Raw genomic sequence first — 14630 nt, 5'->3', positions numbered from 1 at the left:
ACCAGGCAGTCAGAAATACATCCAATAAGGATAAAAGTTTTATTTATAGTCTCATAATAAAGGTATGTCTTAACTTGCAAGACACCCGTTGGCAGTATGTACAACATACCTGTAATTTCCAAACAAATATTGATTACGTACACACTAGTTGTTTACCTCTGAGAAAAGGAAAAATAGAGAAAGAAACGTTCCCAGCACAGGCAAATATTTTTTTTCCCCAGGAAAGTTTTTTCTTAGCAAAACTGACACCATTTAGGATTAGATTATATACTAGACACTGAACCAAGAGTCCATTCATAAAAATAAAGTTAACTGCGTTGTGTAACATTCATTATCAATTAGGGGATTTTTTTATACTCTCATTTTGTCAGATAGTAAAAATAGAAGAAAAATAAATAGATGAACTTGTTGGGGGGATGAAATCTCAAGCCAAACATAACTGACATAAATGTGGGTGGTTCACTATAAATAAGAGGGATTTATTTGATTACACAAAACATTTTCAAAGCACAAAACTTTAGCCACCTACACTGAATAACAGGGTGAGTCGCATTTTGTATAACATCACATTCATCTGAAAAAGTATGAATATTAAAAAGGTAAACTATTTCCAATTGCCGTTTTTTGTCAAAGTAACTCCTCCCAAAATTTGCAGGTTGTCTGACTCAACGCCTCATACCTTTTCATAAACACATTCATTAAAGAATGTCACTGAGGTTTGAAAGGCGCCAAGTCCTTCAAAACTGCAGAGCTGCCTCACTTTGGGTGGGAGGAGGAAGGTGGTGCACGCTGGGACACAAGGACGAGTGACAGGATGCTTAGGAAGATAGAAGCATTTTATACACAATATAGCACCTCTCCCACACAGTCGCCGCCGTGCTTCCTGACTGACGTAAGAAGAAGGCAGGGCTGAGTGAACACAGCTAAGAGGAGTAGAGGAGTTTCAGGCTGGTGGGCAAAAAACAAAAGCAAAAAAAGTCTGTAGGAGAGTCTAGCTAGGCTCCACGCGCAGCCTCTTTCTGTTGTGCGGCTCCTCAGGCTCTGATTCCGAGCTGGAGTCGGAGCCGCCATCGAAGGCCGACACCGCACTCCCTTTGCGGTTGGTGTACAAGCTGCTGTCAGAGGAGTAGTTGGTCTGGAGCTGATTGTTCCCCTTTGCCTTCTCCAGAGCACGAACTACAATGAGCAAGATCATCAAGCAAGGCAGCACAACGTATCACATTTGAGAAAGCCCTAAAGTGGAAGCTCCACAACTGCAACGCTTTCCTATGTCATAATAAGCTCCAGTTCTATGGCTATCGTCACACTTTTCCTCTTTGCCCTTCTTTGGTGTTTCCAACACAAAATTGTATGACTTTACGGGGATTCGACTTTGGAGGTTCCATTTTTCTGGGTTCAGTTCAAATATTATACATACCCTGCTGCTCCAGCAGTGCATTCTGCTTCTTTAAGTCATCAATGTCTTGCTGGTGGGTGTGGTTTTTTCGTCTCATGTACTGGATGTACTCGGTAGCTTTGTCAAGAATCTGTGCTCGGGAAGCCTGTTTAACAGAGTTCTGTCAGCAGACAATTTCAGTGATCCATGTAGCAGTGATACCGTGGCAATACCAACACAAACAGTTAGCACTCATCAAACAATTTATTAGGTATACATTGTCACAAAGCTGTTATAGTCTAACAATGACTACATAGGCCTGAAAGTCTTCCATCATGACCACATTGTTTTATCAAGCAGCACTGTTTGGTTCACATTAGCATGGATTTTTTTTCTTCCAGTTTACCAAAACAACTTATCCATACTGTCATAATAACGTAGCCAATAAGTGTATTTCGCTAGATGTTTTTTCGTCTTAATGACAAAGAAAAGCAGGTACAGGTGGTCCTCGGTTTTTTGAGTTCCATGTTACAGCGTTCCGTGGTTACGTACATGCTCCCATAAATGAATTAAAAACGTAATTTTGGTCCATAAACACAAGACTCAGTCAAGCGCTAGTTACAGTTCAGCGCGCCGCCAAAGAATAAACTACATGCTCAATATTGGCCACAAATGCATCAATCGCTTGACTCTCGCGACCATCATTAAGCATAGGGATATCCCGATCCGATCTTCAGGATGAGGATTGGCTGCCGATCCACTGCATTTTGAAGATCGGATAATATCGGCTTCCGTCACGAGATCAGGCCGATCCGGTTGCTGTATCACGTTCATAACTGTGGGCCACACTCCAACATGGTAATTGCGTTAATGCGTGGCAAAGCTGGTTGCCACTCCACTCCCGCCACCCGTAACAAATAGAAAACGCAACACCACCATAGGTGGTGGGTTCACGGTGTACCGTGAAGAAGTTAGTTTCATGGTGGACGTCACATATTCGGCTCCGTAGCTACAGCGGTAGTTTCCTCTCACTGTGCGCGGACTGCTGTGCCATTTTGCGGGGAGCTCGCACGCAGTGGCGGAGCTACGTGGTGGCCGTGACCACCCTTGGTCATTCTCCGGCCACCCCACTGGCCATTTAGACATTTCAGGTATCAACTTATTGCCACCCCTATGTGAGTAATGGTCTCACCTTGGCAATCCCTATGAAAAATGTCTGGCTCTGCCACTGCTCGCAGGGGAAGTGCTGCTCTAACCGCTCTAACCGTTTGTTTACACTACAGCCCGTCAATAAATTAGTCCTGCACCAAAGAGAGTTTGTTAAAAAAATTAGTCCTACCCTAAAAGTATTTTGCATGCCCATTTTTTCCATTTCTGTCTTTTATTGGATTAGGAACCTGACTCACAGAGGTTAGTTACAGAAGCCAAACAATGTTGTTGATCAGGCTGTGTTAACAATAAAAGTAAATTCAGCAATAATTTGTTTGCATTATTTCAATGCTTTGCAGAGCTATTTTCATAACCATATTTAATTCCACAAATTCATGTTTGTAAGAAAAGCTTAATGGGAAAAAAAAAGAATTGGTACTGGATCGGATCGGATCAGATGGGATCAGATCGGCAAGACTATAAAAAATATTGGATCGTAAGCCAAATATGTGGATCGGGACATCTCTAATTAAGGATAGAGATCGTATTGTAACGTCTATCCCTGGATGTTGTTACAATGATGAGGAGGTGTCGATCACCAATCTTTCTATTGCTAAAACAAAACAGGCTACTGTCAGCCGACTCATGCCACGTTCACAGACGGTCGGAAATCACAAAACTCTTTAACGTTACAGTACACACAACGGCCAGATCGCTCATTCTCTGACGACGGTAATTCTTGTATTTAATCTTTTTATTACTGTATTTCATGTCTTTCATGTGTACAGAGTGAATAACTTAGAAGTTAATTTATGTATAATTCAAGTATAAGATCTGACTTACACCACAACGCGATACATCACAGTCTAGAAACAGAACACAAGGACCACCTGTTTAATGCAAGTGCGCAGCTATCATTGAATATTCCTGATACACAAAGGCCTCCATCCCACACCATACTACTGTAAAATGCGATAGTTTACTAAAAGCGGTCACTTGTCATATACACTAACCACCAGTATTGAGCCAGTTAGTACTTCAGATTCGATCTTTCATTAATGACCGATATGAGAGGTTTTATATTCTCAATCACCTATAGACCAGAGCACCTTTTCCACCGCAGAAACTTTTCCAGGAACTTTTCTATTTTATTTTGAAACCCCCACTGTGTTTTTACCAAAATTACCATACCAGTCATGGGGTGCTGGTGTTAATAACTAGTGTACATTTATTTTGAAGGCCTGACTTTACCAGCAACCGAGCGGATCAGAAGCTGTGCTGCTCAAGCAGTACCAGAGAGGGTTTTTTTCATGAAGCTTAAAATACAGGACACTATTAAAACAGGAGATTCCCGAGGAAAACGGGACGGTTGATAAACAAAAAACTTTTCTCCTGAGACCGGAAAAGCTCCAGGTAGGCTCTTTTTCAGAAGCCTGGGCACTTTTGTGTGGCAGTCTGTGCTGAAGAATGCTGATTGGTGGAACACACTTGTAGTGTTTCTACTCACCCAGCATGTTTAAGCAAATGTTTGACTGCAAACTTGTTTATTTCATATTTACAAGCTTCATATCGATCATTTAAAAAACGGAGCAGAAGAAAAGACGCTACGAGAAGTCGACGGACAACTCTTTTAAGCGTATTTGCAGAGGAACATATTCAGTGGGACTTTGATACGGCAAAACAGAACAACCAATAGCCGACAAGCCACTTGATGTAATTTACGACACACGCTGAACAAAATTATAATAAGGGCAAGTACAGCTGTACTGTTGTACTACAATACATGTTGACCAGATTGGTGTACTGCAGCAATAGGTCTCTGCGATTTCATTGCTTGAAACAGAGGAGACTAGGGGTGTCACGAGACGATACGATACACACGATTGGGTCTATGGAACGAGATGAGAATTTAACATTCTTTTTAAGAAAAGTACAATGAAAAAAAAAAAGACAATATATTGCAATCTTTTAATTTAATTTCTACTATGTTTTAATTTCTACGCCTCCGCCCACCAAGAAAAAGAGACTGTATGACTGACAAAAGGGCTCACTCCGTTCATGCTGTTGTTCTATGGAACAAACTCGCCAAGGTGCTGACACCAATACACGGAGCAAACCCTCTTCCTGTCTGTTTGGAGGCGTGAGATGAAGAAAGCAGACACGCATACACATGGCAATATATTGAGGCCAGCAAAATTATCGAGTTCATTTTTTACAAATTGTGATTAATTTATTTATTATTGTCCCAGGCCCAGTACTTACTAGACAGTTCTTTTTCTGAATGAGAAATCTTAATCATTCTAACCTCACGAGATCTTGTGACACCCCGAGAGGAGACAGTAACCGAGTGGAACAAAGGTAAATCAAATACTCACTATTTAGTTTGTTTAGTCTTTATATATTGCTATTTATAGCTAAATGGACTCGCCTGACATTCATCCTTTTCTGAGAAGATGTCTTTCTGGCTGTCCACACATTTTTGTCAATCATGTCACTTTGTTTTTAAATCACTTACTAGCTTTGTATTTTACCTATGTGCAGTTTATTTAAAAAAAAAAAATCTGCCCTAATACAGTCTGTTTATTTACATCAGTAGCATCATTGTAGAACTATACCAATTAACAATAAGTCATCAGTCTGATTTGAATAAATTACTCTGAACTTTGAGGTGCAGTGGAAACGCAAACCACACAATAACTGGGATGCTCCAATCAATCGGCCAACGATCAGTATCGGCCGATTTCCATTTAAAAATCATGTGATCGGCATATGCCAATAAAACGATGGCAACGGCGATCACAAAATCCAATCACCTGTGGCTAGCACTACTGCAGTCCGCAGCGACCCTTTCATGCAGTGTAGTGTCTTGACCTAACTAATGTCTTTGGTAGTGTCGTCCTCCCACTTCCTTCAAACCAAAAGCAATCATGTGTGCCGTGTGGAACCAAACTGCCAACACATGCCATGCAAATACCTGGCGGGGGTAGTACGTTTACAAAGCTTTAATACCACAATGGAAGAACAACACTTGATGGACTAAAGTGAGTTTTGGAGGCTCACGGTCACGACAGCTAACACAGCCATGTGGCTAACATGCGTCCGCATGTGTGTGACAGTCAGACGGCTAAGCTAATAACCCTAAAAAAATAATTGAATTCATCGGACAAGATGAGCAGCCTTTCTCAGCAGTGCAAGGCACCGGGTTCGCCAAAGTCACCTTACAGTAAAGAAGTAATGTCATCCTCTGGAAGTTTCAGAGTGATATACTGTATATTGTCTTCAAAAGGTAAGTAAAATATGTTTTTGTCTAAATTAAGGTGATTTGTTTTTTTTAAAGCACGCTGCCAAGTGGAGGAAAAGGTGTTTATGTTTGTATGTCTGAGCATGCTCCTTTCTATGCCTTTCTTCTATGAGACATACAAAAACCTTTATCCTCATTTTCCTTATTTGACCTTCTGGATCAGCAACAGAATCCCTCAGCGTTCTAAAGGAAATGCAACTTGTAGTTATAGGATTGTCATTTAATGTGAAACATTTTAGACCAGGGGTCGGGAACCTTTTTTGCTAAGAGAGCCAAGAAAGCCACATATTTTAAAATGTATTTCCATGAGAGCCATATACAACTAACAACAACTGACAATACAACTAAATGTGTGCATTGTTAAGCATGACCAACAATTTTTGAGTATAATAACTCTCTGAATTTATTCTTTTTAATAATGTTGTTATATTGAAACTAACCAATAATAAATACTGTAAAATACTTCTTACCATTAATGTGACTTCTGTGCTTGTGGTAGAAAATGGATGAATGAATTAAAGTGCATAAAGAAGTTTTATATTTTGAATGTTATTTTTAACACTGTGATTTTTGTCAACTAAAATTACAATGAAAAAATTTTACTGTGTTAAAGCCAGAGAAGAGAGCCAGATGCAACCACCAGAAGAGCCACATCTGGCTCTCGAGCCATAGGTTCCCTACCCCTGTTTTAGACCAAACACTTCCTATTTATTCCTGAGAGAATAGCCTTTGGAAAACGTCAGCCCACCAGGAAAGCTGATAGACTTAAAGACTGTAAGTCAAGGTCCACCAAAGGTGCAGGCTGTCTTACCAATACCACTCATCTGTACAAAACATCAAGTTATGTTGTTGATTTGCATGTAATAACAGACTTGTCTATTGACCTTGGTGTGGGTCTGCGCTTCTACCCCTTCTCATTACTGGAGGCCAATGTGTGCATGTTAGGGTGACAATATACAGGCCAAATGAACAGTATTTTCAAAATACACATTTCCCTCCTTACTTTCTCTCCTTGCAGTGCAGGCACAGAGTCTCGTAAACTGTGAAAGCTGTCTTTAATGTGGTCCCTGCGTTTACGCTCCAGCGCATTGTGATGTGCTCGCTTGTCTGCCTGTAACGACAAGGCAAAGTTACTTCACCTGGTGTAAAGAAATTCCCACATTCCTTGTATTATCTGAATGAGCATGGCATCATCTAGCAAAAACCAGTAGTGGCCTACACTTTAATTTCACTCTATTTGCGTGAATTGTGTTTTTAATGGAATATAAACAAGCATGTGCTTGTGCATGAGCAAGCAAACACTAGAGTGTGTCCAGTTTGGCCCATGCATGTGCTGATGCATGAACAATAGCGCCAGCCCAGGACCACGTCTTCCAACTGTGCTGTAGTGAAGTGTAGTGCTCTTGAGACCGGACTGGAAGATCAACGAGCACGTTTGTACCTCAGGAATGAAGTAACATCAACGTTTCTTCCTTCTTAATAATCAATTTCATTTATTAACCCAATGAATAATCATGGCAGCAACTCTTGTTATAACAATCCAACACAGCGTTTCCCATATATTGTTTGTGACAGGCCACCACAAATCATTTTGGACAGCCACATTATAATGGGACTGGCTATGTCCCTTGTAGTTACAAATCCGCACAGTAGATGGCATCGCAACTCTGCTTCTTACCGCACCTCATACACACATACCATAACTGATTGCACATTATAACACTGTTCATCAATATAGTGAGATATTATATGTGCAATGACGTTATGTTATCTTTAAAATCAGCACACACCTACACAGGACTTTTTTATTGTTTATTTGCCTGTGCCCGTTATGAGGTGCACGTACACGTGTCTACTGCTTAATGAAAATACACAAACACCCGTGAGTCCATAACTTTGCATTCTGTTGTTAAATAAGGTTTGAACCATGAAATAATGTCACACTTTTCTTATGACACAAACTAAAACGCTAAGCTTTATCCATCCACACACAAATGCTGAGTCAGAAAATCAGTGTTTTTGAAAATCTCCACTCTGGCCTGAGTTCTGCATTTTTGCATATTGGCCAAATATGCACATTAGGCGTTATGTCATCTACTTATGAATTGGAATTGTTGATTGTTTCCAGAAAAATGCAAAAGCAAAATGGAGTGCACTACTTGGCTGCATCCAGCAGAGGTGCTGTTTATTCGACTCGTGTAGTTTGTAGTCTTGCAACAGGACGAAAACTAAGGCCTACATCAACTCTTCCTCAATACAACACTGGCATGGAAGCAGGAGTTCAGGGCATTCAGTGATTCTCCCACCACATTAAAAATATTTAAGATTATGAAAATAACTGACCATTACATCAATACCCATCTCTAATTTAGACTCAACCTATTCCACACCTTGAGTCAAGTAGGATGCAGACCATGGTAAGCATCACAGAACAGAACAAATCCTTCCCAGTCTACCTCATAGCGGCTGAAGGCTGTGTAACATCAAACAACATCAATGGGAACATGATGTTCTGGCGTATATCTGTTTTGATTAAACGCGCCATATAGCTCTGGGGTGACATATTCTTTTTCAGTACAAATTACTGATTTGCAGGAAGTTTCCTATTCGGACAAAATGCACAAAAGCAACAATGATTTACCGCAATTATATTTGTGCATCAAACTAAATAGTAATACAATATGCAAACCTCAACTTTGTGCACGGTGACATTCTGCAGTTCTGTTTATTTAACTTTGGGAGCTGCTTAAAGCTGCACGTGATCTATTTATTTTGTTAAGGTGTGCACAAATAAGCCTGAAAATCACATTAGCAGATGAAGGCTTGACAAGCCTGCAAGCAGTGTGTGGCTTTATGAGCAGGAGCTAAAACAAGTGGGGGGAGGGGAATCCACGGCTCAGAGAAATAACTAGATCGAGCATGTGGCATGATTGACATTAAATGCATACATTATGACCAAAAAAACATACCTGCAAATTTAAGTATTTTAGCAAGCTTGCACCAAATATTGCTTGTATATTCTGTAAAAGGGGTGGTGCAGGGAATGATACCAGTAATAGTACTAGAACATCACAACAGCAGAGTCTGGTGTCATAGCTTTACAGGATCCATATCCACATTCATGTGTTGATTAATTCAAGCAAGGTTCTGCACCAAATTACCAAAATACGCCCCAACACGAATAATGTTAATGCTAGTTCAGCAATCTGGGTCATTGCATCTTAATGAAAATATTGATATACCAATTGAATATTAAGCATGGTGAGACAGTGTAAAGTCAGTTTGAAGCACAAAATTGGAATGAGGTTGTAATAATTTAACATTAATTAGGAACGTTTACCTCATATGGGCTGACCTTGCTGGAAGAGCTTAGTTGTTGTGCATATACCAAGTGTTCAATGTATGTGGTTTTCTAATATTTATTTTGTACACAAATATTCTAAACTGGACTAAGCTTAATATCTGTAAAATATATACATCCACGGGATCTATACAATATTTAAACAGTTGGCCATGTACTACGACGAGAACGACCAAATTAAAGCAGATTTCAAGCACCAAGTCGACGCCACCACTTCATCACAGTGTAATTGTTTTTTAATAGTACACCAAAAATTACCACTCAAAGAAAAATCTTTACCAAAGAGTTTTTACTGTGCTTGTTGAAATATACTACGTCTTAACCTGCTAGCTCGCTAGCTAACTCGGGGTAGCGCAAGTGGGCTACAGCTACAAAGTTGCTGTTAAGCTAACAGACTGGCTAGCTGCTTTCTAAGGGGAAACTGAGGCACATACATCGCTGTCGACTTCGATGTCATCGTTTTCGCTCATTCTTCGGTAAAGGGGTATGCGGAAAAGAAAACAAGCAGCTGTCAAAAGAAAGCGGAGCAGAGGCAAATAAAGTCTTGCGCGAAGCTCTGCTTACAGCAGAGACATGACGATCAACGGTTTCTTCACACGTGATTCGCCTACACATGGATTGGAAAACACTTATCGCGCATGCGCATACCGAGTACGGTGTTGTGGGTAATGGAGTAATACGCGAACACACAGCCACTATTGGTAACGCACTGTGTCAAGCAGTGAAACTACATTACCCACAACCCATTTGGTTTGACATTACCCCCTTGATGGATACACTGTATCCTCAAAACTGTTATTTGAAGGTCCTGTGGAGTCGCGCACGGTGAGTGGGGGAGGGCAGTCAAATTGAGCAGGACCACCATCTGTCCTCACAATAATATATTGACAGAGGAGCCTGGTTATATGTTGAGAGAAGAACAGTTTTATTGCACCAAACAACCCAGAATTTGTCTTAGTGTGTTGTAACACCACAGGGTCATGAAAAATGCATCACCCTTTACATTATGCATGACTACTTCGCAAAAATGTATCATCTGAATGTTTATACGATGCATTTTAGTTATAACTAAAGGTTCTAAAGTTTTTGTAGTTTACAAGCGGTTATGTGAGGAATCACAAATTGTATATAACACAAGGACACTGTAAGTGTCATTTTTGGGCTAATGTGGACATACACTGAATATCAGAAATATCACTTTTCAATTGAGTGATTTACACAACAACAACATTATAGTATATGATCTGAATATCCATCCATCCATCCGTTTTCTATGCCGCATAACAATCTCCTTCTCAATACAGATAAGACTAAAGAGATGATCATTGACCCAAGAACAAGGGAAAAGGAGCCGCATAAACCCCTGTTTATTGATGAGACTGAGGTGGAGAGGGTGAAAACCTTCAAGTTCCTTGGCACATACATCAGCGAGGACCTCACCTGGTGTCACAACACCCAACAAATTATGAAGAAGGAGACTGTACTTCCTGAGAAGACTGAGGAAATTTGGCATGTCCACCACAATCCTGAGTTGCTTCTACAGATGCGCTATCGAAAGTGTCCTTACCGCCTCCATCACTGTTTGGTACGGTAACTGTACAACGCGAGATCGGAAGGCACTCCAGCGGGTGATCAAGACCTCACAGAACATTGTTGGGGCAGCCCTCCCCTCACTGCAAGACATTTATAAATCTAGAGTCCTACGCAGAACACACAACCTCATCAAGGACAGCACACATCCACAACACTCATTATTCACACTCCTACCGTCAGGCAGACGCTACAGGAGTTTGAAGTCCAGGACCACAAGGCTGGCAAACAGCTTTTACCCACAGGCCATCAGGCTTCTCAACGAAGCACTCACACACGCCACACGCAACACAAGCACACACTCATAGCACTTTATTTATTTATTTATTTATTTGTATTATTTATTTGTATTAATGTCTCTTCTGTTTTTGTTGCTTAATTTATTGGTATATATGTTTATGTGTTTATGTTTCTTATGTTCTTATTCTTTCTTGTGTTTTCTTTCTTTTCTTGGGAGAATGAACAGAATAAGATTTTCATTGCATGGTATAACTGCTGTTTTACCATGCACATGACAATAAAACTCTCTTGAATATTGTCTTTATGTTATAGGGTTTTTATGTTACACGAAGCGTAAAATACATGTAAATAGCCTAATCCGTTCCAAGATCCAAGACCCAAACTCACCCCTTTAACACTTCAAAATATTCAAAGTCCACCAAATATGGTGGGAAAATATAAGAAAACATTAGCATAAAGATAGTAGACTAACATCCAATATAAAATAAGGTAATAAATAAGATTACTGTAAATGAGTAAAACTGAAAAACAAAAACAATCCTATCGTTCAGGAGATGTCTTGATCAAGAGCACACAAGTGGAGGCGGGAAGGAGGAGGAGGACTGGCCAGAGTCTAAGAGTCATCTGGTCTCACAGACAAACACACACGCACTACACGATAATGCTGTGTGCAAAATTTTAATTTGTAACTTAACTTAATTGTTTAAGTTAGTTTAAGGGCGACTACAAAGATGAAGAAAGTTGAAGGGAGAAGCCTGTCTCTCACACAAACGTGCTGTATAAGTCAGCGGTGCCACGATAATCAACCAATGAGATGAGAGCGGAGGCGGTGCCCCAAAAATCAGCAAATGAGAGCGTGAAGCGTCAGATGGCGTCACCAAGTGTTAGTCTGAACTTGCACCGACTTGAGGCATAAATAAAGTTGATTGAAAAAAAAAAACTTACACCGGCTTGACGCTTTACGTTATATGGAATTTCTTCGGTAATACGATGCAAATACTTTACATAAATTCTTTACATTCAGTGGAATTTACGTAAAAGGAGGTTTATGTTATGCGAGGTACTACAGTATATATATATACTGCTAAAAAAATTAGAGAAACACTTCGAAAACACATCAGATCTAAACTGGGGGAAAAATGATCTTGAATATCTTTCCTGATAATAAGTAGGTGATGTATTAGTAACAAAATGATGCCACATCCTTTGATAGAAATGAAAATGATCACCCTTATAGAGGACACCCCAAAAATGAAAGTGAAAAAATGATGCAGCAGACTGGTCCATTTCGCTAAAATGTCATTGTAGCAACTCAAAATGATGCTCAGTAGTTTGTGTGGCCCCCACGTGCTTGTACGCATGCCTGACAACGTCGGGGCATGCTCCTAATGAGACTACGGATGGTGTCCTGGGGGATCTCCTCCCAGATCTGGACCAGGGCATCACTGCGGTACCTGGACGCATGGAGGAGATTCCAGGAGAGCTGGACAGGGTCGTAGAAGGTCCTTCAATCAGCAGGATTGATATCGGTCCTTTGTGCAAGGAGGAACAGGATGAGCACTGCCAGAGCCCTACAAAATGACCTGCAGCAGGCCACTGGTGTGAATATTTCTGACCAAACAATCAGAAACAGGCTCCATGAGGGTGGCCTGAGGGCCTGACGTCCTGTAGTGGGCCCTGTGCTCACTGCCCAGCACCGTAGAGCTCGATTGGCATTTGCCATAGACCACCAGAATTGGCACCTACACCACTGGTGCCCTGTGCTCTTCCCTGATGAGAGCAAGTTCAACCTGAGCACATGCGACAGACGTGAAAGGGTCTGGAGATGCCGTGGAGAACGTTATGCTGCCTGCAACATCATTCAGCATGACCGGTTTGGTGGTGGGTCAGTGATGGTCTGGGGAGGCATATCCCTGGAAGGACGCACAGACCTCTACAGGTTAGATAACGGCACCCTGACTGCTATTAGGTATCGGGATGAAATCCTTGGATCCATTGTCAGAACCTACGCTGGTGTAGTGGGACCTGGGTTCCTCCTGGTCCACGACAATGCCCGACCTCGTGTGGCTAGTGTATGCAGGTAGTTCCTGGAGGATGAAGGAATTGAAACCATTGACTGGCCCCCACGTTCACCTGACCTAAACCCAATAGAACACCTCTGGGACATTATGTTTAGGTCCATACGGCGCCGCCAAGTTGCTCCTCAGACTGCCCAGGAGCTCATTGATGCCCTGGTCCAGATCTGGGAGGAGATCCCCCAGGACACCATCCGTCGTCTCATTAGGAGCATGCCCCGACGTTGTCAGGCATGCGTACAAGCACGTGGGGGCCACACAAACTATAGAGAATCATTTTGAGTTGCTTTCTTCTCCCAAATTGTAGAAGTAACCTCTGATAAACACATCTCTATGGGGGGAGCGTTGTCATCTTGGATTATAGAATGTGGAGATATAGGATTGCTGCTGGTTGCAGAATTGCATCTTGATATCTCTTTGCCTTCATGGATAACAAGCCTCAATTTTTCCAGTAATGGAGATGCCACCCCACACCATCACAATACCTCTGTGTTATATAAATACTGTGTTGTAATATTTAGCTTAGTGTTCCCCCGTCTTTTCCACACTCAGCCCGACAATCCAACTTTTGTAGATGGATTCATCCCTCATTGTCCTGCTCATCCCAGAATCTTGCACTCGTTACTTTAGTTAGTTTTAGTTTATGTACTTATTTTGCACTATTGAAGGGCATCGGGCGTAAAAACTATGCCAAAACCATTCATGCGATTGACTTGCTGTGGTGGCCCCTGACAGGGAAAAGCCAAAAAATGACAAAAAAAAAAAAAATCAGTATGAGCAATACTGTCCCTGTGTGTAGCTGGCATCGGATCGATACCTACATTTACACTATGGCCCATCCATGGCAACAGAGGCAAGGAAAAACTGAGAAAGAAATAATCTACAAAACACAACTGTATGAAAGGTTTCTCTACTGCATACTTGCCCTTCTTTCCCGTTGCCTTCCTGTTTAAATAGTCACAGCAGCCACAGCAAAAAATAGCCACAGCAATCTACGAGGACAATGGTGCAGCACATTTTTTTCCCACAAACTCAGCATTACCCGATTAATTTTTCTTGCCTCCTTAATTACTGGAACATTTCCCTTGTTTTCAAATGCATGCTCCATTGTGGTCCCTTTAACGGGGACCTAATCTCCACCATGCCTGTAGAGATTAGGCAACCGTCACGTTCGAGCTCTTTACGTGCACATGTGAATGCTAACTAATGTGTTTGTTAACTAAAAGAGGATCTCTTCTGCCAAGTCCTATAACTAACAGCTGAAGTGAATTAACTGCCTGGTTGCGTAACATCAACTGGGCCTCTGTGTGCAACCTCGAGAAGCCCCAAAATGAATAAATTGTCCCTTTTCTGTGTACAAGCACAAATCGCATTCTTTGCACAATGCCCACGACTGCCGTTGTTCCCCAGATTGTTCTCATTAATTGGGAATTGAGGCAAGAACACAGTGCAGATGAAGACGACTTCCTGTAACAAGCTCGAAAAGATTGACTTCATGGAATTATTTACAAAAACAACAAACCAGCTGCGTATGACACA

At 41.3% G+C, this 14630-nt stretch overlaps 1 protein-coding gene across 2 annotated transcripts; it reads right to left on the bottom strand.

The window, feature by feature from the left end:
* Window positions 1-20: 20 nt before the first annotated feature.
* Window positions 21-9788, bottom strand: LOC129192878 (protein max-like). Of its 2 annotated transcripts, none has more exons than XM_054797286.1 (4): window positions 9621-9788; window positions 6829-6936; window positions 1418-1556; window positions 21-1176 (listed from the first exon to the last, which is right to left on the bottom strand). In XM_054797286.1, the coding sequence occupies exons 1-4, from the start codon at window positions 9654-9656 to the stop codon at window positions 992-994; spliced, it is 468 nt and encodes a 155-aa protein (XP_054653261.1). In that variant the 5' UTR covers window positions 9657-9788; the 3' UTR covers window positions 21-991. The 2 variants fall into 2 exon arrangements, with proteins under 2 accessions (XP_054653261.1, XP_054653262.1); XM_054797287.1 differs by having other exon boundaries at window positions 1418-1541.
* Between the last annotated feature and the right edge of the window lie 4842 nt (window positions 9789-14630).

Source organism: Dunckerocampus dactyliophorus, chromosome 13 (genome assembly GCF_027744805.1).
Source record: "Dunckerocampus dactyliophorus isolate RoL2022-P2 chromosome 13, RoL_Ddac_1.1, whole genome shotgun sequence".
NCBI classification, from domain to species: domain Eukaryota; kingdom Metazoa; phylum Chordata; class Actinopteri; order Syngnathiformes; family Syngnathidae; genus Dunckerocampus; species Dunckerocampus dactyliophorus.
The sequence above is the reverse complement of the archived record's forward strand: the minus strand, read 5'-3'. Positions and strand labels throughout refer to the sequence as shown.